Here is a 27,419-nt window from a genome sequence, read left to right as displayed (position 1 = left end):
TGTGTGCAAATGGTTATCAAAGTTGGAAAATGTTATTCAGTGGAACCCGGTCACATCTTTTTTTTTGGAGCTTTTAATTGCTTTTAATGTAACTGTACGACTTTGGTGGCATGCGTTCATGTAGGAATTAGTTTCTTAAACTAGAAATTGGTATCATGTGTAATTTTCAGTTTGATTACACACTTTTCTATTCTATTTTATTAAATTTATGCAGAGGGATATTACTTCATAATTTATGCTAAAAACTTTATCTGTCAGTTAGTTTTAAGTATTTGAAATTTGTCAATTTGATGAAGGCCGTATAGCCGAAACGTGGAAAGAAATGGAGAGAAATAAATGATAATTCTGTCTTTGGAATATAACAGTGATATATCACTATGTACGAAAAATATGCATAATACACGCGAACCTAGATTTTATTTTAGGGCATACGACAACTTTTCCTGGAACTTAACAGAAATTGATTACAGTTAAGCTTTGTCGACTTTGTAGACTTGCGAACAGTGTCTAGACGTTAGTTCACACTTTTCTTAATCATATCAGCAACGTTTGATTCTTTGAAAACATAGTCACCGCCTCCGTAGCTCAGTTGTATTATCTGAACTCGGGGTTCAGTCACTGGACACTGGTCGCCCTGTACCAAAGAATGAAATAAGGTACTGGTAGCACCCTTGCTTGCACTCAGTAAGAAAGCATGGTACCAGAAGAAAAAAATCCAAAGTAAAGCTAAAACCAGGTAGATATTTGTTAAAGGTTAACTTTTTGTTGAACAAGAGGTACCTCTGTACTTCATGCCGATTGTTGCTTATATGCGATGTACACTAAAGCTTAGTTTTGCCTTTCCTTGAAAAAAAAAGAACGTTTTTTATTTTTATAACGTTTCCATAAATAACGGTAGTTCTGCACGTTTGATAAACTTGAATTAATGGAATAACGTCATTGATCTGGATAACGTTCAGTAATAAAGCCTGGACTCGGTATACGGAAACGAAAATCGTTATATAAATTAATAGCAACCCGTGAGATTTCTTTTTGTAAACGGTAACAGTATTATAGTTCTAAAGATAAAATATGATATCAAAACGTAAAACACATTAAATAGTTCCATTGGCAAGTAATGTCTTAAAATCAGAGTGAAATGTGCGGATGTTTTTAGTCATGAGCAAATATCTCAAAAACAAGAACGGGGGCCAATTACATTTTATTTCACCATACTATAGAACATAGCTAGGTTTAAGGTAGTTCTGCACGTTCGGATCAAAAGTCTTTTTTATAATTTAGTATTTGATTAATCTTTGATTATTCTAAATTTCATACTACACTTAGAAAATTTGGCTAATAAAAATGTCGTGTGCTTGATTTTTTACATGACTGATTTGAAAAAGTTTGACCTCACATAAATTTTCATAATTCATAATGTGACTCTATGGGAAAATCAATTTTGATAATGTATTCACGTTTTTTCTTATAATGTTTATTGAATTGTTTCACAACATATGACCTATAACATGGCAAAATAAATACAGGTATGTGTGCTTGTTTTTGAGATATTTGCCCATGATTAAAGAGATTCACTAATTTCAAGCTCATTAGAAGACGACATTTTTCAAAATCATTCAAGTTTTAGATGTTTTGATATCATATTTTAACTTTAAAAAGATAGTGGAGTTGCCATTATAATAAATTAACTTATATAAAGGTTCTAGCAATAGCACAAAAAGATCTTAGGTCTATTCAATATAATTATGATTTATTTCTCGTTTGCACTGACCTTCAGCAGGTGGCTGATCTTCTGGCTCTGAAATAAAGAAGCATTTATTTAGAATTCGGTCATTTTAGTGTTTTTGAAACTCGTAAGGGTATAACAGCCTTACAGATATGTAAGAACACGTGGTTTATTTTCATATTAACACCATATCAGAGCTAGAATCTATACTCTTAAAATGCTAATATTTTTTTATCACGAAGTCTTTGTCCTTATTCTCAATCTTTGTAACAGAATATTTATTGAAGATAATGTTCAAAAATACATAAATAACGTACTTCATTTAAATCAAATGTGTGTTTGTTCAAATAGGGAACTGTTTTATGTTTTAAGTATGTAAATTGCTTTGTACTAGACTATTAGACTCAGGTTACATTGACGCGGACTGAGGACAAAGGACTGTGGACTTACAACATGGGTTTTCTCAAACTGTATATTGAGAAGAAATCGTCGATATAAAGTTATATATTTCATTTACACCAGTTTTACTAGTAAAAGAACAATATTTTGTGAATTTCATACTGCATCTTTCGGCATACACAATCTCTATTTGTACTCTCCCAGCCAGCATGACTATATCGGCCCGATATAAGTATAATGTCGGAATGTCGGCAAAATGTGCCGATGTAGGGCCGACGTCGGGCCGTTGTGAGTGAGTGAGTTAGGTTTTACGGCGAATCGACACAAAATGATCATATATCGCCGAGATCGGACCGTTGAACTACCGCAAAATATTGAAATCGATAGATCGACATCAATCAGTGTAACTAGTTCGTAAGTCGGATTGACATCGGGCCGATATTGGATTCTCTAATATAGCTATATTTTTCAAAATATTACTGATAAACGTGAAAAAGTAATCTAATTGTTTATGTATGCTAATTTATTAAGCAAATATGATGTATGCCAGAATTAATCAAACTAGGTTCCAAACAAAATTTGTAGACGGTATTTATATGTAATAAAGGGAGGTTATAATTAAGATGCGTTTTTATTTTATGTAGAATGCCGCCGTAGAAATATTTATATTTACAAAAAAAAAAATGAAAATATAAATATGTTTAAAATTCTAATTGAACAATTTTAATAGTGTTAAGAATATACAGAAAACTTACGAGGGGCGTTCAATATGTAATGTTACTCTGTATGTAGTTCCAGTACCGCTTGTTATTTTAAGATGCGGTTTTCAGCAATTATAGAGCAATTTATTGGCAACACAATGTTATATAAATTATAAAAATTGGTAGATTCAAAGTAAAAATATAATCATTTGAGTGAGGTGTATTCGGGACAATTTTATGTCCAAAATATTGAGATTGTAACATGCAATTCCTTGATTCTACTATTCAACAACTAGAACTATAGTTCAATTTTCAGTTTAAACAGATAAAACAAATCATGATCTTCACAAAAACATACGAAAACTAAAATAAAAAAATTTATAACAGTTTTAATTTGAGTGTGTATATTTTACTCGAAAAATGATAAGGTGAGTACAATAAGCCTCTGCAATTTTGTCAGGCGCGATAATCATCGATTAAAAAAATCTTGTATTTTAAGTTGATACTAGTATCTTAATTCTCGATTGCGAAACTAGTTCTTACAACTTTGATTAATCGCTCTCAACACCCATTCAAGATGGTATCAACCTCGAGTTTAGATTTTTTAGTTGTGTTGTAAAATTAAAAATGTAATAAATAGTTTAAAACAAACGCAGACGCATCACAAATTGCTGTACCTCGTAGAAAAATGATAGAATTATGCGATTTTACAAGTTATTCTATTTTTCTAAGACTCTGGATGCCCAGGACAAACCTAAATTATAATTATGGTCCAGTGTACCTGAGTACACCTCACTAAAATGATTATATTTTTACTTTGAACCTGCCGATTTTTATGATTTATATAGCATTGTGTTCCCAATAAATTGCTCTATAATGTGCCGAAAACCGCATCTAAAAATAACCAGCGGTTACGGAACTACATATGGAGTAACATTACATATTGAACGCCCCTCGTACGTAACTGTATAAAACATGTAGTATATAGTTGTGAAAAATATTATATCAATAAAATCAAATAACCACATACACATGATGCGAGACACATCTGATCTCAAGTAAATTACTCTGAGAATTTATAAAGTGTATATTTGAAGAAAAATTTGATGAAGCACTGCGTGTCACACTGTTTCGCGACAACGATATGTTGTTTATCATGATATTATTTTGAAGTCGGCCAAATATCGTTTGCCAATGTCTGGCCGATGTCATTGTGATATTGGCCCGATATCGTCTGCCGACGTCGGGCCGACATCATTCCTATCTGCAGCCGATCTTGAAGCCGATATCGGGCCGTTATAGACAATGACGTCGGTTTGATATCGGGCCGATATAGAATGCTGGCTGGAGTATTTGTTGCTCATCTTACGTAACTTTTTATTCTGAGATGCATAAACATGCATCAATCTTGGAAAAAAGTGTGTACAAAGACAATATACATTTAAAACTATGTATTTCCAATTCAAAACGTTTTTCCCAAAACTCGACTGAAAAAGATATTTTTACACATGTTTTAGAGACGGGACTTATATTATCTCCGAAGTAGCCGGAATTGTGGATAAGCAAGTTCGAGATATTGAGTTTCAACTGTATATCAAATTTAGCATAGATAAACACGTGTGTAATAAAAATGTAATTGTTAAGCGATCGTTTTCCCGGACTAACGTACTCGGAGGTGCCAAACCATTCAAATAATTTTGAAATGTGTCTACGCTAGTGGTGTGTACATAGAAATCAAGTTCATGTGTTATTTCTTAATATCTTAACTAATTATTTTACAGAACCATTTCTTTCACGTAGTTGTACAGAAAGTTCACCCAACTTATTACAACAGTCTGTTTGTGTTATAAGGTTCTAGTAGAAAGGCTCTAAAGTCCACTGTTGAATCACACTATAACCAAAATTGTTACACCATTACGGTCCGGTGAGAATTTATCTTGTATCTGCGGAAACTCGTTTAATCAATCAGTTTAATACTTTTTATTTGCTATTTTTCGCATACAATACAAATATGAGCCAATAAATGATGACATCTGTATAAGTGACAATTAAATGGAGAGAATAAAATATTCATGGAGAATATTCTTTTACGTTTAAAATCCGAAAATTTGAAGTAATTATCTTCACTATATGTCAAAAGCTACAATATTTTATTTTTAATTACATCACCGAAGGCATTTTGAGACGTGACATTAAGAATGTCATTAAAGCAGTATGACGTCGTCGTGTATGGCGTGTATTTTTCAAGTCATTTATGCAAGAAATTATGCGTATCACTTACTAAACATCATACATTTGTAAAGTAAGGAACAGTTTCAAATCATTTTACTGAAACAAATACTTTAACCGTATATATTTGGTTTCATCTCGTGCCTTTGATATACACACCTCTATATTTTCATGATGGTTGGGTGATTTGGAATTTCCATGAATGATGAATAGCAGAGTTACAGACCGTACACGAAAAAGACCCTATGACATTTGATCTCTAAATGTGACCTTGACCTTGGAGTTAGGGGTCTGGGTCTTGCACTTGACACGTCATCTCATTATGGGGAACATTTGTACCATGTTATTTCAAAAACCCTCAATAGATCGCAGAGTATGTGTCACGAAGTGTGACGGACGGACGGACAGAAGGACGCATCCTATTTCTATGTCCCCATTTTTTTTCTTAACAAAATCGTCGGATAATAATACTGCAGGAGATCCCTTAGTAATAGAGGGTGTTGTATTTATGTACCAGAAAGTTTGACAACCTGTTATTTAAAATAGTGTTCTTTCCCCTTTTTCGTGCCTTAAATGATTGTTTCTTAAGGTCCTTTTTAAAAACTTGCACTGCTCCTTCCGCTGTTCCATTTGAACTCAGATATACTGGTACTAACGTATGCCTTATTCCATTATTTTTCATGAACATGTTAAATTCTGCAGATATATACATTGGATCGTTATCACTCACAAGTTACCATTTATAAAACAATCAATTTAGTAACAACTTACCTTTACATGTTTTGTTAGCTAAAATATTTGTTATATTCAGAGCGCCGTATCCATTCACCTCGAACACATATTCTGGTTTTGATGCAATATGGTGAAGTTCTTCAACATCTACATCGTGTCCTACACCTGGATGTACATGGATATGTATTATATGTTTGAAATATAAGAATGAAATGTGTATGGTATGTTCATACGATGCAAAAGTATTAAATATATTTTGTTCACTGGTAAGAAACTATAACATGGGTAAAATTGTATTAAAACATAAAAAAACAACATACGTTTGTTTCAAATGTATGATGAAAATATCCTTCACCCATGAACACAATATCCTACTGTAAATTTTCTATATCTTTTATTTTAGATTTAGGCCTGCCCGCTAAGCTAATCTACGATGTTCTACGTTCGATCCTCGGGCGACGTAAATGTTCTTCGTGACAATGTGATAAAAGACATTGTGTCTGAAATAATTTCGTCCCCAATCTCTGATTCATGTAGAAAAGTTTGCAGTTACTTGTGGAGATATCGTAGGTATCTGTACAGAATCCAGGAATACTGGTAAGGTTAACTGTTAACCATTTATAATGAAATACTATTGAAAAACGGCGCTAAACCCAAAAGAAACAAAACTTACACTGAAGCAAGAAAATGCAAACATGACAAACCGTTCAAAGGGGACCAAATACAAATCAATGTTTGACATTCTACCATGTGTACACTCTGTATACAAAAAATCATATATGTTGTCTTTATGATTATCATAGCGTTGCAAGGTTGTCTCCATGACCGAGTGGTTAAAGTTGCTGGCTTAGAGTCACGTGCTCCTACCAGGCTTTGAAACTTTTTGGGGTGTAGAATTCGTCATGTAAAGAAGCCATCCACCCGGCTTACGAAAGGTCGGTGGTTCTGCACAGGTGCCTGCCTATGCCCGTAACAAAGCCCAGAGGAACACCTTGGGTCTTCCTCTGCTATCGAAAGCTGAGAAAGTCGCCATGTTACCTAAATTGTATCGGTGAATCTCTGAACCGAACAAAACATTCTGTACTTACTGATGGCAAAGACAACGATTCCAGCTTTGTGAATCGAATTAGACTCAATTATAGTCATTTCAGTATGCTGAGACGCACCGTCCGTAATGACTATACAGATGTGGTCCACACCGCGCCTGGATCCGTGCTTCATGCTAAACATTTCATATCGCGCCCTCTATAAAAAAGGAAAATGCTATTATATTCAATATTTTGACAGCAACCGTATTGAAACAGAGGACATTAAAAAGTTAAGTGATAAGAGCTGTAAGATGACCCAGCGCGCGCGTCTTCTTCGATGCATGCTAGTGAAATACCAGCAAAAATTAGAGCTATTATTCGAGAGAATACTAGTCCTGGCAGAAATCTTATTCAATGAAGCAAACTCTGTAATTAAATGTTGTTGATTTAACTTTTTTCTACAGATACGAACTTACCTGTAGGGCAAGATGAGTATTTGTTAAACCTCCGTGTGATTGCGTAGATAGAATGGCTTCTCTGATATCTTCCTTGCTCCTATATTTGTCAAGATAAAACTGCACTTCCGTAGCAGTGCTGAATGTTACCATCCCTACCTTGAGTATGTACAATAAGACATGAGTACACATTGTAACATGCATTCTAACGTTGAAAGTGGTATTTTAAGTTTGGAGTCACTTGTGATTTTATCTAGAATTTCATATTTGTATGGTTTTGAAATTTCCTGTTTTATTATTTTTTAAAATCTTCAACATCCTCTTCTTTAACTCAACGGAATAAAATCATGCTTCCTGTTCTTCATTTATCAATGACAATTTATTCCGATTTAATTTTCCTAGTCAGTACAAATATTATCTAGTGCCTACACGTATACAGTTAATCGAACTCACTCTTGTTTTTCCGCTGTTTGTGTCAAAATATCTGACAAGGTCTGCAAGAAGTTCCAGTACCTCTTTGAAATGTTTCACCCGAATACTGCTTGACATGTCAACGACAAACAAAATATCAGCGTTCTTTCCTTGGCAAACTGAATAAATGATAAAGACTCATCTAGATAATGATTCTCGATGTAATAACGTTAATACAGTGAACGTAATGTAATTATTAAAATGATGTTTACTTTTCGACAATCTGCTTTTAGTGTAACTCGACTTTGGTAACATGCGATCTTTTAGAAGTTAGTTTCTTAAACTAGAAATTGGTATCATGTGTAATTTTCAGTTTGATTACACAGTTTTCTTGGTGAGATTTTAAACCGTTACTGAATATATGTACTCAAAAGTTTGCTGGACTAAAAAATAAGCCGGTCTCGATAATAAGCCACCAAATCCTTACGCTAAATTTCGGGATTTCAGGGTATTACTTCATAATTTATTTTAAACAAAATTGTACCTATCAGTTTTAAGTATTTCAAATTTGTCAGTTTGATGAAGGCCGTATAGCTGAAACGTGGAAAGAAACGGAGAGAAATAAATGATAATTCTGTCTTTGGAATACAGCAGTGATATTTCACTATGTATGAAAAATATGCATTATACACGCGAAGCTAGATTTTATTTAAGGGCATATGACAACTTTTGCTGGAACTAAACAGAAATTGATTAAAGTTAAGATTTGCCGACTTTGATGACTTGCAAACAGTGTTACATCTTTGTCTAAACGTTAATCTACTTTGAGTTGACACTTTTCTTGTTTCTTTTAATCCTATCAGCAACGTTTGATTCTATGAAAACATAGTCAACGCCTCCGTAGCTCAGTTGTATTGTCTGAACTCGGGGTTCAGTCACTAAACACTGGTCGTCCTGTACCAAATTATAAAAAAAGTAGTGGCAGCACACTTGCTTGCACTCAGTTAGAAAACATGGTACCAGAAGAGAGAAAAAAATCCCAAGTAAAGCTAAAACCAGGTAGATATTTGTTAAAGGCTAACTTTTTGTTCAACAAGAGGCACCTCATGCCGATTGTTGATTATATGAGATGTACATTAAATCTTAGTTTTGTCTTTCCTTGGAAAAAACGTTTTTTATTCGTATAACGTTTCCATAAATAACGGTAGTTCTGCATGTTTGATAAACTTGAATTAATGGAATAACGTCATTTATATAGATCACGTTCTGTAATAAAGCCTGGACTCGGTATACGGAAACGAAAATCCTTTATGCAACCTGTGAGTATTTTGTTTTTAAACGGTAACGGTATTATAGTTATAAAGATAAAACATTATACCAAAACGTAAAATGCATAAATGATTCAAAGTAATGTCTTAAAATCAGCGTGAAATGCGTGGATGATTTTAGTCATGAGCAAATATCTCAAAAATAAGAACCAGGGCCAATTACATTTTATTTCACAATACTATAGAACTTGATTTAGCTTTGATTATTCTTAACTTCATACTATGCTTAGAAAATTTGGCAAATAAAAATGTCGTGTGCTTGATTTTTTACTTGGCTGATTTGAAAAAGTTTGACCTCAGAGAAATTTTTATAATTCATAATGGGACTCTATGGGAAAATCAATTTTGATAACGTACTCACGATTAGAGATATTTCTACTATGCAGTGTTGAATGAAGCGTTTCACAGTCGTAAATGAACATATGGCCTATAGCATTGAAAAATAATACAGGTCTGGGTGCTGATTAGAAGACGATAACTTTCAAAATCATTCAAGGTTTAGATATTTTGTTATCATATTTTAACTTTAAAAAGATAGCAGAGTTGCCATTATAATAAATTTACTCACCGGCTGCTATTGCTTCATAAAAAAACTTTTCATTTCCATACGCCGAATCCAGGTTTATTCTACGTTGTTTCTTTTTCGGATAAATGACGTTACGGCATTACTTCCAGTTCATCAAACATACAGAACTACCTTAATTACGATTGTTCGAAGTTTATTTAAAAGCTACGTTAAAGAGAAATTTCTATTAGCGGAAATGTTATCAAAATCTGGATTTTTCCAAACACGCTCATTTAATACGAAAACTTGTGCATGGTCCAAAACTTTCAAATCAGTCTTGCAAAAAAGTAACACACTGCAATATCTTTTTATTTGATGAATTTTCTAAGCACATTCTGAAGATTTAGGATATTAGGGTTTAGTCAAATTCTATATTGTAGAAAAATTAATGCTCCAAACCTGCAACACTACCTTATATAAAGATTCTAACAACAGCACAAAAAGAGCATAGGTCTATTAAATATAATTATGATTTATTTCTCGTTTGCACTGACCTTCAGCGGGTGGCTGATCTTCTGGCTCTGAAATAAAGAAGCTTTTATTTAGAATTCGGTCATTTTAGAGTTTTTGAAACACGTAAGGGTATTACAGCTTTACATGTATGAAAGAACACGTGGTTAATTTTCATATTAACACCATATCAGAGCTAGAATCTATACTCTTAAAATGCTAATATTTTTTTTATCAACGACTTGCATCGAAGTCTTTGCTCAATCTTTGTAACAGAAAATTTATTGAAGATGATGTTCAAAAATACATAAATAACGTACTTCATTTAAATCAAATGTGTGTTTGTTCAAATAGGGAACTGTTTCATGTTTTAAGTATGTAAATTGCTTTGTACATAGACTATCAGGCTCAGGTTACATTGACGCGGACTGAGGACAACGGACTGTGGACTTACAACATGGGTTTTCTCAAACAGTGTATTGAGAAGAAATCGCCGATATCAAGTTATATATTTTATTTACATCCGTTTTACTAGTATAGGAACAACGAGTCTCATTGTTTGCCATATATAGATATGTATAATATTTTGTGAATTTCTTTATTTAAGTACATCCTGCATCTTTCGGCATACACAATCTCTCTTTGTACTGTATTTGTTGCTCATCTTACGTATCTTTTTATTCTGAGATTCATAAACAAGAATCAATCTTGGAAGCAAGTGTGTACAATGACAATATACATTTAAAACTATGTATTTCCAATTTAAAGAAAACGAACGTACGTTTCTACCAAAACTCGACCGAAAATGATATTTTTACACGTGTTTTAGAGACGGGACTTACATTCACTCCGAAATAGCCAGAATTGTGGATAAGCAAGTTCGAGATTTTGAGTTTCAACTGTATATCAAATTTAGCATAGACACGTGTGCAATAAAAATGTAAATGTCAAGCGATCTTTTTCCCGGACTAATGTATTCAGAGGTCAAAACATTTCAAATAATTTTGAAATTTGTCTACGCTGGTGGTGTGTACATAGAAAACAACTTTATGTGTTCTTTTTTAATATCGAAACTAATTGTTTTGCAGAACCATTTCTTTCAGGTAATTGTACATAAAGTTCATACAAGTTATTACTACTCTATGTGCCTGTTTTATAAGGTTCTAGTAAAAAGGCTGTTAAATCCTCACTTAAATCACACTATAACCAAAATTGTTACACCATTACGGTCAGAGGAGAATTTATCTGGTATGTGTGGAAACTCATTTAATCAATTAGTTTAATACTATTTTTATTTGCTATTTTTCGCATACAATACAAATATGGACCAATCCATGAGAAAATCTGTATAAGTGACAAAATTAAATTGAGATAACGAAATATTCATGGAAAACATTCTTTTACCTTTAAAATCCGAAAATTTGAAGTAATTATCTTGACTATGTCAAAAGCTACAATATTTTATTTTTAATTACATCACCTAAGGCATTTTGAGACGTGGCGTTAAGAATGTCATGAAAGCAGTATGACGCCGTCGTGCATGGCGTATATTTTTCAAGTCATTAATGCAACAAATTATGCGTATCAGTTACTAAACATCATACATTTGTAAAGTAAGGAACAGTTTCAAATCATTTTACTGAAAAATTACTTTAACCGTATGTATTTGGTTTCATCACGTGTCTTTTATCTATACACTTCTATATTTACATGATGGTTGGGTGATTTGAAATGTCCATGAATGATGAATAGCAGAGTTACAGACCGTACACGAAACAGACCCTGTTAACCTTTGACCTCTAAATGTGACTTTAGTTAGGGGGATTTGAAATTTCCATGAATGATGAATAGCAGAGTTACGGACCGTACACAAAACAGACCCTGTTAACCTTTGACCTCTAAATGTGACCTTAGTTAGGGGTCTGGACGTCGTCTCATTATTAGGAACATTTGTGCCATGTTATTTCAAAATCCCTTAATGGATCGCAGAGTGTGTGTCACGAAGTGTGACGGACGGACAGAAGAACGCATCCTATTTCTATGTCCCCAGTTTTTTCTTTAAAAAAATTCGTCGGACAATAATACTGCAGGAATTCCCTTAGTAATAGAGTGTGTTGTATTTATGTACCATAACAGAAAGTTTGACAACCTGTTATTTTAAGTATTGTTCTTTCCACTGTTTCGTGTCTCAAATGATTGTTTCTTAAGGTTCTTTTCCGCTGCTCCATTTGAACTCGGATGATATGCTGGTACTAACGTATGCCTTATTCCATTATTTTTCATGATCATGTTAAATTATGCAGATGTATACATTGGATCGTTATCACTCACAAGTTACTGGAGACACCATTTATAAAACAATCCACGTGTTTTAAATGGTTTTCTAACTAGTTGTTGACTCATTCGGAATCATTTCTAACCATTTACAATAATAGAAATACTTGTTGTTTAAATTTAGCATAGTCAGTGTAAATATGTTGCCATGACCTTTTTGCCCATTTCAATGAATGTAAAAGTACTGTTGCTAGTGAATTTTGAATTGACACGCATGCCACACATCCTTGAACCGTTCTTTCTATATCGGAGTCAATGTTATTCCACCACAAGTACTAGTAACTATGCACTAGAGGTCTCATTTTACACATTTCCTGTGCTCCTCATGTAGTTAAATAAACAAACGCTCTCTAAATGGTTCGGGTATGATCACTCGCAATCCCCATAAAATTACTGCATTATAATATGAAAGTTCATTTCGTCTGATAAAGTATGGATTGAAATTAGGATCATTCACGTATTTTGACCATCCATTAAGCGTATACTCGTCCGAGGGCAATCGTGATAGAAAATCACAGATCATGTGATCAGCAGATTTCCTGTACACTATGTCATAAAAATAACCTGTAAGAGTCACAGCCGAAGGCCGCATACACGCTGCTGCCATCGTCGGTATCCCCTTTTGGAGACCTAATATGGTTGCCCACGGCATATGATCAGTATCTAGTATAAACTTCCGGCCATATAAGTATTCGTGGCATTCATTCACTCCAAATATTATTGACAGTGCTTCTTTCTCAATCTGAGAGTAGTTTTGTTCTCTCTGATACAAATGCTATCGACCTTTCACTGTCTTTCACAGAATGTAATATGACTTCCTTACTGTGAAAAATCGCACGTGAGTGACATTTTTCATGTCATAATGAATTAATAAACGACTGTTTATTACCAGCTATTTGCTTTCACTGAATGCTTTGTCGCGTTCACTATTTAGGGCTTATTATAATTTGTTTTACAGAAGGCCGAATTCCATCATTTACAAGAAAATCGCAGTCATGAATGTGCGGCCATGATTTAAGAGTGTTATATTCATGAGACTCTCCTGACATTTTCTTTTGGTAAGAGCCATATCAAAGATGTCCCCGTTTAGCTGTTCCTATGCCCTTTCAAACGAGACATTCTACTTTAAATCGCGTGTTTGCTATCGTAAACAGTGTCAAATTAAACGTAGCGTATTTGGTCCGAGTAAGTTTATATATATTCAATGGGTTATTGAAATGTTTATAGATCTTAATGATTATACATTGAATTTCTAACATTTAGTTACAATTACTGGCACTTCTGCTACATCTCTGTGGTCTTTCCTTTGTTTAAGGCTTATTATAATTTGCTTGAAACAAGGCCGAATTCCATCATTTACAAGAAAATCGCAGTTATCAATTAGCGGCCATGATTATGAGAATGTTATACTCATGAGACTCTCCTGGCTTTTTTCTTTTGCTAAGAGCCAAATCAAAGATATCCCCGTTTAGCTGTTTCTATGCCCTTTCCATCGAGACCTTTTACTTTAAATTGCATATTTGCACTCGTAAACATTGTCAAATTAAACATAGCCATAGCATTTATTGGTCCGGGTACGTTTTCCAAATAAAAGAGATTGGTGTACTTTACAGGCATTTATATACAATGTGTTATCAAAAATGTTTATAGATCATAATGATTACACATTCTAACCTTGTGTTAATAATACAGTTATAAATTTGCGGCCATGATTATGAGAGTGTTATACTTATGAGACGCTCGCTTTGCCGCTTTCACTAGTCCATGACCACTGCTCGACTTGCTTTGTTATTGACCGTTCCAAGGCGGTGCCAGTATTTTCAACTTGTTTTTATGTTTTTTGTTGTTTCGTATTTTACGTTACGTATATTTTCTTGTTTGTTGTTGGTGTTTCTTTCCTCTCTCCCCATCGTCCTCTTACATTTACGCCCCCTCTCCATTTACCTTGAGTGGGGTTAGGTGTCCACCATATTTTGAGCCGACCGCCGTCCCTGGGCGGTGCCCCACTGTAATGTATTTTCCTGCTTGTTTGCTTGCATGCGTGTGTATGTGCGTGCGTGTGTGTTTGTCTTGGGCGGCGGTGTCCCACTGTGTTGTTAGCTCGACTATTCAAAGAACAAGTAGAGCTTTCCTACTCACAACGGCTTCAGCGTCAGCGTCACACCTTGGTTAAAATTTTCGTACCTGTCCATATTTTGACAAAACCTTTTGAGATAACGCTATGAGACTTTCAACATTTGTGTACCATCACCATGTCCAGTTTTAGGCAAAAGTACATAACTTCATCAAGGATTTTGGCTGAATTATGGCTCCTTTTTACTTACAAATCTTCGTTAAGTTTTTCTTACTAGTACATATTTTGTGTAAACTGTTTGACATATGGCTTTGAAAATTTTATCACTTGTTTTTCATAAGATCTCTATCTGTAGGCAAGAGTACATAATTCTGTCAACTATTTTAGCTAAATTATGGCATTTTTTGGACTTGGATGTTGGTACAGTTTTCATACAGTTCCACTATTTGTCAAAACTATACTTTGAAAACCTGTTTATAATCATGATTTCCATCTGTAGGCAAGAGTACATAACTACTTTAGTTGAAATATGGCCCTTTTTGGTCGGACTTTGAAATTGGTTCAGTTTCGTACAAGTCAACGTTTTGTCAAAACTATCTGAAGTGTGCTTTTGAAACTTTGAACACTTGCTTATCATCATGATTTCCAACTATTTTGGCTGAATTATGGCCCTTTATGGCCCATATTTTGTCAAACCTGTTTGTCATATGGCTTTGAAACTTTGACCATTTGTTTACCTTCATAGTCTACAACTGTAGGCAAGACTACATACTTTAGCTCAATTATGACCCTTTTTGACATAGAAATTAGTTAAGTTTCCAATACTATTCCATATTTTGTCTAAACTGTTTGATATATGGCTTTGAACATTTGAACACTTGCTTACCATCATGGTCACACATTGCCATATACAGGTACATTGTTTGTCTTACCTATGACTGACACAATTTTATGTCATATTGCGACCCAATTTTCTTTCAAACTTGGACGGACACTTGGCTAGCACCACCGACCTTCTATAAGCTAGCTGAATGGCTTCCACGCATGTAAGTACTACACACAAAGCCATGTTTTGAATCCGAAGCGGTGAGGTGCAAATGATTTATGCGACCTGAACCACTCGGCCACAGAGGCATTGCGGAAGACAGGGGACGCCGAAAATATTGCAAAATCAACTATACAGGATCTAAAACATGCTAAAAGGTAATAAGGAGACGAATTACAAAATTACGTCCAGCACTGGTTTCGAGCAGAAAACAAGTAAAGTTAATACCTTAAAGTGTTTGGTAAGTGCCATTATACCCGCTAAACATATTGTCTGTACTTTATTCATGGTACTTTTAAAGGCATGCATTGTTGTAGTACAGAAATATACTATCACACATGATTTCACAATACACTTTGATTTTACATTGAAAGCACAAATACCGAAATTATGCTGTCTTCTTGCAAACCTTTAATTATTTTGAGAAAACCCCTATTGTATAAGTCCACAGTCCAGTGTCTGTATAACAAAATCCATTCTGATAAGATATTTTCAATTCCATCCTAAAGTTTAAGCACTTAAGTTCATATATCTTGAAAATATCTGAAATTGATATACTTCGAAAACTTGTTGTTATAGAATAAAAACTGGGCATCATTAAAATCAGGTAACTTGTATTTGAGATCTGCTATTGTATAAAAGTAGAGAGGACTACCCAAATAATCCTGTTTGACTAAGGAAAACAGACATGTTTTCTCCAAAATAAATGTAAATTACCTGGTTCATCCAGGACAAATTGACATTTTACAACACTTTGTAGGACTGTAAACTAAAGGAAGCTTTTATGAATAAAAGCAAAATATAGATTTCATTTGAAAATGGAGTCTAATTGTCGTTTTGATTCTCGGAAAGTTTCATGACTTACGGAGTGCCAAAGATATATCACTCACCTTTAGCAGTCTGCCACAGTAAGTATAGTTTATTAAAATGTCATTCACTGATTAAGTTTTTCCGTCATAAAATACATGGAAACCCTTTACATGGAATGTTTGCTACTAATAATATTCTCAAGTTTCGAAAATATACTTGAAACACTAGAAGTATGAAGCTTTTTTTTTCAAAATGACCAGCCGTATATTTAGATTGTTTTACAAAAGTCTACTCTCTGAATGACATATTTAAGAATACTTCATATTCTGTATCAGCTGTATGTCAAAACATAAGATATGACAAATAACATAAATAACATAAAAGATGAAATTTTCAAAAAACGTTTACACAGAAAAAGCCGGGGCCCAGACACTGGTTTCCACCTTTGCATCATGCCTTCAACATATACCTTTGAAAGATAATGCATATGATAGAGACAGAGCATATCATGAACAAACAAATAACATGCAACCTACCATCACACGCTATTTGACCAATCAGCTCTGGAAACCGCTTCTCTTTGAGCCTATCGAATGTAGATGAATGAAAATAGTTCTGGTCTGCTGGAGGTGAGACCACGGTCCTCAGTTCCTGCTCGTCCACCTGCAATATAAAGAGTAAAGTGCATTGAGTATGCCGAAAATACATAAAGAGGCGAACGCGTTCCACATAGCCACCTATCAAATTACAGAAGGCAGCCTTTGGTTACAATATCCCATGTATCTCTCTCCAGGTCCGCAACTTTTCGAAATGTCTACTGTACTTGATATCTGTTGTGAGTTTGATATGTATATGCAAAATATAATATTTTTGATGCATTATTTTATTCAACATAAATGAAAATTAAATGATAAGCGAAAAACTATTTCGTAAAACAAGTATCTCTCCTGAAAATACTGATAATTATCTTTTTTGTAAAGGAAAATACAAGAGTTTTTGTTAGGAAATAGAGCTATGATACGTTTGTACCAAATTGTTCAATGCATTTAAGAAAGCAGATACAAGTCAAAATATTGAACACATTCTATTTAATTGGCCATTATCTTACAATAGCGGTACGTGAAATCGCGAAAATATGTGACATATCGTTGAATTAAAAACACCTTATCTTAATATTGTTCAATGTTATTATATTGCTTGACAATTCAAAGGAAAGATGGTAAATTTTTATTTTATTGCAACTTTTGTAATGTCACAAATTTGTCTACTCATCTACCTTAAGTTAATATACCTTTGAAATATTTGATTAAATCTGAATAAAACGATTGTGACGTATTGTATTTTTAGAATATGCTATTAACTAAGAAAGCATCACGTTTTATAACTTTGATATATCAAAACATAACGAATCTTCTCAACATAAGAACTATTTTAGAGATAAAGTTCAGAAAATCTTTGTTTGCAACTAACTATAAAGCTGTTTCTCAGTAGCACTTACATATACTGGAATGGAACTTCACTAATGTTTCAAGTAAGATGATACTTTGTTGACATCAATCCAATTTATAGCACTCTTTGATAGAGAAAATTGGTTATAGTTTTGCTAACAATTTGTTATTATTTTCATAATAAAATATTAATTGTTATAATGCTGCCTGACTGTAATGAATGCTGTAGCCTTTATTGGACTTGAAAATTGACGAGTAGTCAAGCTTACTGTTAATCTACAATTTTATTTAAGGTCAGTTCATTTGTTTTAACTTTCTTCTGTTCAGGTAATAAATGACCGACTTTCACTGTGTCCAAACATCTGATATCCCACACAATATACAATTCATAAAAGGCAACTGTTCCCGTCACTAACCAAAGTCTAGTCACATCTAGTCAGAAGACGTCTATGCACGGGCCCACCAATACTCCCAGTGCTTTGATTTTGTTTGGCGGATGTCGCCTTGAGGAACAATTTTAGGTATACACTAGCACGTGTTTTTGGCAATACGTGGTAGGATTTGAAATGAATTTACAAAAGAATTCACAAAACAATGGGTGTAAAGAACTTATTTTCTACTGGGAAAGTAAACCAGTGTAGCAAAAACCTGTAAATTATGTTCCTGACCTAGAAAATTGGAGGAAATACAATCTATTCTGAGTAAGCAGTAGTTTTGAAAATAGTTAAACTACTTCATTCACCGATCAAAACTTACATTTTACGTCAAATGTATGCGCAAAACCCTTCTAGTACCATCAAACTGTAAAGCAATACAACTTATTTCTTGATCTATTGCAACACTTTTGTGTTGAAAAGCCTTCCCTCTTAACCCAACATAAGCCGACCCAACTCCCATGAAATTTTGTGAATACTTGTACATTTTCTGCAAAGTTTTATTTAAAAAAAATGGCAATTTTTCAGGGAATAAAATACATTCAACTTATCTGATCCAGTAATAAAACCCATACCAAATCGTGAAGACCACGACCATTATTGAAATTTATATATTGAAGGACTAATTACTATTATACTCTAAGTAAGAGTTACTCCAGATTATGTGTACCATATATGATTCTAAGGACTTGCTCCATATATATTGTGTATCATGCTTAATTCATCTGCATTTCTCCAAACTTATGTAATGTTAGAGTCCCGCCAATATATTCTTTGTTCTTTAAATATTGAATACTCCTGATCATGTGCATTTCATGAATATTAATCAATTATATAACATTTGATTCTTTATATTTGCTCCATACATTATGTAAACTAATGTTCTTTGTTATACTTAGGGTATATAAACTGTTTAATCATAATTGAAAGAAGGTACTTTTTGGATAAGCTTAAGATACACTAGAGACTTTTTAGATAATTGGAGATATTATGTGATACATTAAAATACTTTGGAAATTGGATTATGTGATACTTCGAATGAAATATATTAAAAGGTGGAAACTGCAGGATTTAGTTATCTCTGTTTATAAATTAAAAAGATATTTCCAGTGTGGGAAAAAATCCTCCACATACCATAATTAAATATAGCCTCTCAGTGGCAAGTAGACATTTCTAACGTAAACGTAAATCGAAAACGGATTACTGAATCCGTAAATGTTATTTGCAAATAATGGTCTAAGGGAGATACTATTGCATTACTACTGGATGAAATTGTCTCCCATAGACCACAAATTAGCCTAAAATTTTACGGATTCAGTATTCCGTTTCGTAATTACGTTTACGTTAGAAAGGTCTAATACGGGCCTTACATTTCATTAAAATTATATCAAGCCATTTGTTTTACTGGACCAAACTTTTTACGCATCCTTCTTTCAAAGTTTATAAAGCGTGTCAGACAACTTGCACTGAATTGCGTAGGGCGTTTTAAAGCTGGAACATCAAGTAAATGTATCGATATTTTTCTTTCTAATTACATGGAATCCTTCACTGGTTGAAGGTCCGTACTGAAATATCTGGCTCGTGGGTTACTGTTTATGAGGTAACGAAATGTTGAAAGATATTGCCATTTACATTTACAACCAGTGGTAGATTCTTTTTCTTGCATACCGTATTCCCCAAAGAGCACTAGAAATAAAACAAAATGAATGATTTCTTTAAAGTACTATTTTAATATCGTAGCGTAATCTATGTGTTTATTCATAAATTACAGCGCAAGAGTTATTATATACACCTTCATGTTAACAGATATCCTGTTCTTCATACAAAAATACAATTAAATTAATATTTTCCGGCTCAAAAATAGCTGACATGTGTTTGGATCAGAAATGACAAATTATAAAAGACACGAGTTAAATGTGAACTAACACTCACTGTATCTCCAATGCCAATTGCTAGAATTGTAATTCCGGCTGCTTTTGCCAGTCCGGCTTTTTCCAGTGTTTCCATAGGGTACGACGATTGTCCATCGGTCAGCAGTATACAAATTTTCGCTACACCGGCGCGTGCTCCATTGCTTGGCGAGAATATGTCTGTACGCATGATATCTAATGCATAATGGGTAAATGTGTAATTTCCGCTTTCGTGTACAATCCTTCCGATCTGTTTCAATATTATGTAGAAATTGTTTAACCTTCATAAAATGGCATCAATTAGTAATAATCAATTAGAATGATTTGAAAAGGTGGACTTACAGCAAAACAAATTGTCAATGAAATGTTCGCTTTTAAAAATATGCAGTGATGATTTACAGAAAATTCTATCATTCTTTCTGTGATATTATCAAATAAAATATAAATATCCGTGTGCTTATTTTGAGGTATATATATATGTTTAGGAACCCCTTCATTTAAATCTGTCTTCGGATTTGTAAAGCATTGTTGCATATAATAAAACATTTATTTTTTGCAGGAAGATTTCAAAAGTTTTCTTCTAAATTCCTGTTTTAAAAGTCAAAAGCTCACATGATACTCGTTCGGTAAGCTAAACATATTCGCGGCGTTTGGCGATGAATTCTAGCTTTACCAATATGCAGGAACACGTCAAGGTAGCGGAGCCGTATTGACAATCATCAATTTACGTTCATTTATGTATTCTCCATATGCGATTCGTCACGAAAAGTAACGAAGAATTCCGAAGTCGTAGCTGCACGGATATAGCCGATCGTCATTACGAATCCATTTACATTAAAAGACAACATGTTCTTAAAGAACGATGTTTAAAACTCTTAAAACACGTTTTTTTTTTCACACTTGCATCGTCACTTTAGTGTGTCTTTAGAATAAATTCCCGATTAACATTATGGTATAAATTTATTTTCTCACAAAAGGGAATATTGATATCAAATTATCACTATGCAATGATAATAAATCTGAGATAATGTAGACTTTCATACCCTGTCACTAGCCTCCTGTGCGCTGTCAACATCGTTGAAATGAAATTCGTTTACAACGTTATGAGAGAATGTTAGAGCGGCGACTTGGATAGTGTCTGGTCCAATGTTGAACCTTTTCACTAGTTCCTGTACAAATTTAATTTGTTTCTCAAAGTCGTATATCCAAATACTGCTGGAACTGTCAATCAAGAATGCAATATCAGCCGGCTTGTCGCATATCTGCACTGGTGCAGGTCCCACTATTTTAACATAAAAATATGCTCCGTTAGAACATTATTGACTCGGGCATAAGAATAAACTTCATGTCAAGTAACAGTTTGGGCTATATTTCAGTCTAAGTGTTTTGGTCTGAGGACAAATGGTCTGATAAAGCGCTTTACCAGAAAACTCATTTGTATAATAATGCTATCTCGGTCAATTTCGGCTTACAATATAATGTACTTCTTTCCGTCTGGAGTGGTCATAACTTAACTACAATAAAAACCCATCTCAATAGGAAAATTGTATATATTGTATAAAATTGCAGTTATACTGCAAGCTGACAGTTGGACAATTTAGACCCTGAATTAAGTTGTCTACAAACTTATTCAGTATATCTCGTTTCAGTATAGTTTTAAAAACATAGATAAGTAACTACCTCACACAAAGTGTGGCCTAAATCTAAGTACATCAAGTACTGTGCATACTGTTACATTAATTCAATAAAATGTTCAGACATCAAACACATTGTCTTGGTCTAGTATACGCCACTGTCAATTATGTGTAACTAGATACTTATATCTCTCGATTGTGATACAAATCACGTATAAAATGCCGTCAGGGAAACGTGAAACATAAACATAAAAGAATAAAGTTATTCTACGTTAGGCTTTTTAATGTATTCCGAGTCGAAAGTTTCAGTTTTGGGCAAGGAAGTGTATGTAAGTATATGGACACCTTTGTCAAACTTAGCAATACTTTCGTAAAAACATACGTTGACTTTCCATTAATTCTAGTCATAAACTACACGAACAAAATACATATTGATGAATTGTTACACTTCCGTAGAAATATCTGTGACTTTGGCCACAGTTTTACCCTTGGATACTGGTTCATTTAGAAATTAGAAATCAGTTTCACTGAAATATATTGTATCTTGGGGCAACTTTCAGTATCTTATATTTTGGCCTGACTGTAAGAGTGAAACAATCAGTCGAGACGACATAAAACTTGACCTAATACGCTTTCTTTACATGCAGTCACTTTGTTCTCATTTATACACAAAATCCAATCTTGGTGAAAGTATAAGAAATAATGAAATAGACATAAATATGAAATATGAAATATGAAATTTCAGATACTGCGCGCAATATAACTATTAATATCTACCACTCACTCAAATTTCTAATTGTCATTATTTTCTGTTATCATCAAACATACTGTTATGACAATTACCGTAGCTGTTGTTATCGTTATTATTATTATTACTGTTATTATCTTTATTATTATAATGATTATAAACAAGTCTGAAGCCTAAGCCAAATTATTCATCGTATGATTTTACTTAATTCAAAGTTACAAATAGTTTACTTACCAAATACGATGTTAACCTGTTGCAAGAAAAAAAACCTGAACAAAACAGACGTTTGCAGTACATATAAATTCTAAACAAAATATCATGTTTAAAGCTAATGAAATTATCTTAGATAAAAACCTTAAACTTTCTTTATTAAAACGGAAGTGATATATTGCCATAAGTTTACGTTAAAATGCTCTATCATCATGGCCATGCATTTAAATGAAACGAACTATTTTTTGCCAACATGAAAGACAAACATGTTTCAGGTTTCATTGATTAAGGTGCATTGTCATCAGATCATATAACTGTTTGCTCTAGTTCATGCATACGACATGTGTTTTTCTTTTCACTGTGAAATAAGTAAGACTCTATTTTAATTGAAAGCGCCTGATGCAAATCCTGCTGAAATTTTTTGCGGAACGGAACAACAAAGTTTCTGCGGAACAACAAAGATTGTGCAGATCAACAAAGTTTCTGAAGGAAAAAGTGTCCGCGGAATAACAAAGCTTTTGCAGAACAATTAAATTCTTTGGAACAATACTGCGGAACAACAAGGTTTCTGCGGAACAACAAAGCAAGTTGAAGCTAATTAAGAATATCATATACAAACAAAACTAAGACAAAATACTGGCATAATGGTCAAATTAAAAAACACATTTCAAAAGATTTTCTGCTACTCTGGATACAAAAACGTCACAAGTTTGAAAAACGTCACATCGCAAATTTAGCAACTATTTCACGTATACGAGTATAGAACATTACTCTTAATGATAAAAATAAGGAGAAACAGGTAAATATATAGCAGATATTGTATGAAGAGTAACTTACCGATATGACAAGAGTCAACCAATGATAGACACCTTCACCCATCTTTAACACTGTTAGAATGTTCCTTTTACAGACCAGTTCATGCATACGTTCCGTGTTATATTGTTCTTCAATTAGCTCATTACAACCTGAATGTCATATGAATGTCATACAGCGTTATTGATTTGAAAAAGCAAAATATGTGATCAGTAATTTAGATGTACATAACGATACTGATAAAATCAAGTTTGCGTTTACCCATCAAGTTTAGATAAGAACCCATAAATCCTTTAGAGGTTTTATCCAGGTTCGACGTTAGGGGGCGCTATAATTTTCTTTTAAGCATTATTTACAATGCGTTTTAGAGTCCAACTTTCGTTCCTCTCCCTTACCGCCTATGATTTCTCATTTTTTAGAACTGTTACGCTCCAGTTTTACGCAAGCGGAGTAGTAGTTATCAGAGACATTCACGGTGTTTTCTAGTCAAAGGTTTCTGACGATGATCATGAGCATTACATTCCAGTTCATCGTCAAGGCCGGTTGTTCATTGAAATTCAACAGGTGTACGACTCCAAAGTAGTCGCGTTCGTTTAATTACAAAACGCATGTTTTTAACAATTTAATTATTGGTATCCCATCAATAGGACCACATTCTATCAGCGTACACTGAAAAACAACATGTTTGTGCAAGAAATACCATAAATTCTGTCGATGTTTTAAACCACTGCAATTTTACTGTATTTTTCTCGTCGATTGGTCATTTTCGGAATCGAGGATAACCGAAGTATTCCGTAAACCAAGTAACTCATTTTTGGTTTCCCAAGTTTTTCCGTGTCGAATTAAATGTTAATTAAGAAATAAAATCAACTTTTTCCACAAACACATTTTAAACTGCGTATTTGCTAATGTTGACACAGTCTATTTCTAACTTAGCCTATTCTATTTCAAACGACGGCGCGTGCGCGCACCTGTCACCGGATATTCTCGTGGGCATCACAGTAAATTGACCAAAATGCGTTGCAGAATAAGGAAGTAATTGAATTTTTGGCATAAAATCGTTATACAGTTGAATATCGTTACCTCGATATCGGTTAGCTCGATACTCCGGTTAGCACGATGTGTTTTAGTCAGTCCCGATTTTCCCCTATATATTTTAATGTCATTATTTATCATTACCTCGATATGATTAGCTCGATATTTTGTTTAGCTCGATGAGATTTTTCAGTCCCGTCAACTTACCTGCAATGTTTTTACACCCGGTTTCGTCGATATCACAGCGTATCAAAAAATATCCATGTTATTTGTAAGGTGTGAAAAACAACCTATTGTTGTCCGGCGATGTATTAATCATAATCAAGTTAGTTTGTGTGTTTGTTATTTAATATTTAGTACAATTCAAATGTTAGGAAGTTTGCATTTAATTCCCAATAATTAGTCTTATAAAACAGCGTGCAAGCGGACAACTTATTTTCCAATATAACAACTAATTTTGATTAAATATTTTTCTGTATCTGCCATTTGGGATTGAGTAACAATATGCGTATTTAACAGGCAAATTTTCGTTATCGAAACACGGTCAAAATGACTACTCAACTAGGAATATTACAGCTGCATTCAGACTTGTTTATGGAAGAAATAAAAAAGCAAATGTTTACACGTATATTCTGAAAAATTTAAAAGTTAAATGTAAGTATGTACTATTTAATTAAGATGTTTATTTGTCAATAAAATTAAAATCGTATTTACGTTTTATATTATTTCTTTCCCCTTTCAAACCCTCTGAAAAAAAGCATTGGATATAGTGACAATATAGACGTCCGACACAAAGAAGTCCCAGATAGTCGATATCGTTACGTCGAACTTCGGATACGTCGATGCAATTTTCACAGTCCCTTGAATATCGAGGTAACGGTATTCGACTGTATGTAGGTTTTATATCTAAATTGTTTCGACAAAACATTTGAATAATATTACAATTATAATTATACGTAGACGCTACTTTTTTGCAATATTCGAACAGTGAACTTACATTTTATGCGCTGGTTTTGAAAGAGGACAATTCCATAACTAAAAGGTCACCGTCAGTATATAAAATACCTTATTTATTTATGGTATCCAGAACTAGGTGTTTCCAAGTCCTGTTAGGAAAACAACAGCAGCAATATATGATTTACGAGATACCTACTTAAAATATCCTACATACGATTATGCAAGAGTTCTACAACACGATTGGTGTATAGCGTTTCCAATGCAAACATTTACAAGATATTTACCCAAGTGTACCGTTACTAACCAAACGTGTTAAAATGGATCAAGAGACGTATTGTCAAAATTGTATCAATTTGAAAGTTGAATACAAATCCTGTTTAATTAGTGTCATTACCGATTTATTTTAACGTATGTATAAAATGCAGGTGGATTTACTGAAAAATAATGCCAAATCCATAAGTCAGTAGCACTGTGACCATATGCCTTTTTAAAAAAAGTAGTTGAGAATCAAAATTATGCAAATAAAGAACCAAATATAAAGTGTTTGGAAAATCGTGAAAGGATTTCTTGTATCATTTAGAAGTAAATAATCGCTAACTTCAGATTATATGACATCGTCGTATAATTTTCCTTGTATGGTATGAACTAAAATACACAGTTTAGGAAATATGGCCAGGAAGGGGGCGACCAGCCATACCTAACGTTTGTAACTATTTTTTGTAACATGTCCTATATTTCATGTTTATTTTCACGTTGACAGTATATATGTGAACAATGTGAATTGTAGTTTAGTTTAAACATATTTATTTCGAAAATAGAGTACCTATATTGGTACATATGTAATACTGTGACGAAAGCAAAACATGAAAGGATAAGAATGAAAGACAAGTTTTACAGAATTCTTCTCCTTTACGGACAAAATATAACTGTATGATCATATCGCGCTTAAATCTGTAACGGGGCTAGGAATATAGTCTTAAAATATGAAAGGAAAAAAATCGTTATTAATGTAAAAAAGGAAAGCGGACAATGTATGGTGAAGAGAAGTATTTACATAAATGTCGAAGTGAATTTTTTGAATGTGAATTGTAGACGATGTACCATGTATAAGTCTGAATAAAGAATCTGCTCTGTTCTGTTCAAGTTTCCCTTCTAAATAAAGGCCTTTACTGACAAACAAAGATGACATTTAATATTTGACTATTCTTTTCTAAAATTGCAAATGTGTAGATAGTTACTGATGAAATATAGACAAATCTCTAATAAACAGAGGATATTACACAAGTGTCTTTTCATATCGAATTTATTAAACGAGCGTTTTGGTCAATTTATTCAACGGGTTTAATAATTTCAGTGTGGAAAGACACAAATGTAATATTATTTTATCACATGTTAGCTTTTCCTGCTAAAACTGCTAAAACATCGAAAATTCTTCATTGTTTGTCTATTATGGACTAAGTGAACTTGACAAGCGTCTCCAAAATTATTTATTTGATCGTACGACGTCAGTTCAGGAGCTGCAAACAAATAAGGCTACTAACCTGGACAGCCTAGCATAAACCAAACAAATCAAATATCCCATTTTCATTATGTTGTCACTGAAAGCGGGAAAACTAACTTATTTTAGAGTTAATTTAAGATGTATACCACGCATGCAAAAAGCGCAACCGCATACGAATGCTCAGGCATATTAAGGTATTAACGTACTATGTAATTCGGATGGGTGATTTTTAAGAAAAAACTATGCAGCTTATATCTTGTTCTAATGTTACTTAATATGTTTGATGTCATTATATCATTTTTTTTGTAATCTTTCTGGGTTTTTTCTACAATTAGGGTAAATATTATCTCATAAGAAAGATAATGTTAAGAAAAAAAAAAAGAAAAACAAAGAAAAACACCAACAAACAAAATAAGGAAATATAAATCGATAATGTTAGTCG

General features: G+C 33.4%; 1 protein-coding gene across 4 annotated transcripts in view; it reads right to left on the bottom strand.

Moving 5' to 3' along the window:
- Nucleotides 1–27,173, bottom strand: part of LOC123533084 (cartilage matrix protein-like) — a 35,222-nt gene extending 8,049 nt beyond the window's left edge. The window contains exons 1-12 of one of the 4 annotated variants that reach the window (XM_045314712.2): nucleotides 27,018–27,173; nucleotides 23,509–23,636; nucleotides 22,696–22,711; nucleotides 21,123–21,361; nucleotides 20,096–20,329; nucleotides 16,824–16,950; nucleotides 10,069–10,095; nucleotides 7,724–7,860; nucleotides 7,292–7,429; nucleotides 6,876–7,032; nucleotides 5,827–5,952; nucleotides 1,772–1,798 (exon numbers count right to left, since the gene is read on the bottom strand). In XM_045314712.2, the coding sequence (XP_045170647.2) occupies nucleotides 1,772–1,798; nucleotides 5,827–5,952; nucleotides 6,876–7,032; nucleotides 7,292–7,429; nucleotides 7,724–7,860; nucleotides 10,069–10,095; nucleotides 16,824–16,950; nucleotides 20,096–20,329; nucleotides 21,123–21,361; nucleotides 22,696–22,711; nucleotides 23,509–23,636; nucleotides 27,018–27,033 (1,372 nt within the window). In that variant the 5' untranslated portion in view covers nucleotides 27,034–27,173. Of the gene's footprint in view, nucleotides 1–1,771; nucleotides 1,799–5,826; nucleotides 5,953–6,875; nucleotides 7,033–7,291; nucleotides 7,430–7,723; nucleotides 7,861–10,068; nucleotides 10,096–16,823; nucleotides 16,951–20,095; nucleotides 20,330–21,122; nucleotides 21,362–22,695; nucleotides 22,712–23,508; nucleotides 23,637–24,184; nucleotides 24,412–27,017 lie in introns of those variants that run through there. The other 3 variants (XM_045314713.2, XM_045314715.2, XM_045314714.2) reach the window with 3 other exon arrangements.
- Between the last annotated feature and the right edge of the window lie 246 nt (nucleotides 27,174–27,419).

The sequence above is a fragment of the Mercenaria mercenaria genome, chromosome 12, assembly GCF_021730395.1.
Source record: "Mercenaria mercenaria strain notata chromosome 12, MADL_Memer_1, whole genome shotgun sequence".
In the NCBI taxonomy this organism is placed as follows: Eukaryota; Metazoa; Mollusca; class Bivalvia; order Venerida; family Veneridae; genus Mercenaria; species Mercenaria mercenaria.
This window is presented reverse-complemented; position numbering and strand designations above follow the sequence as displayed.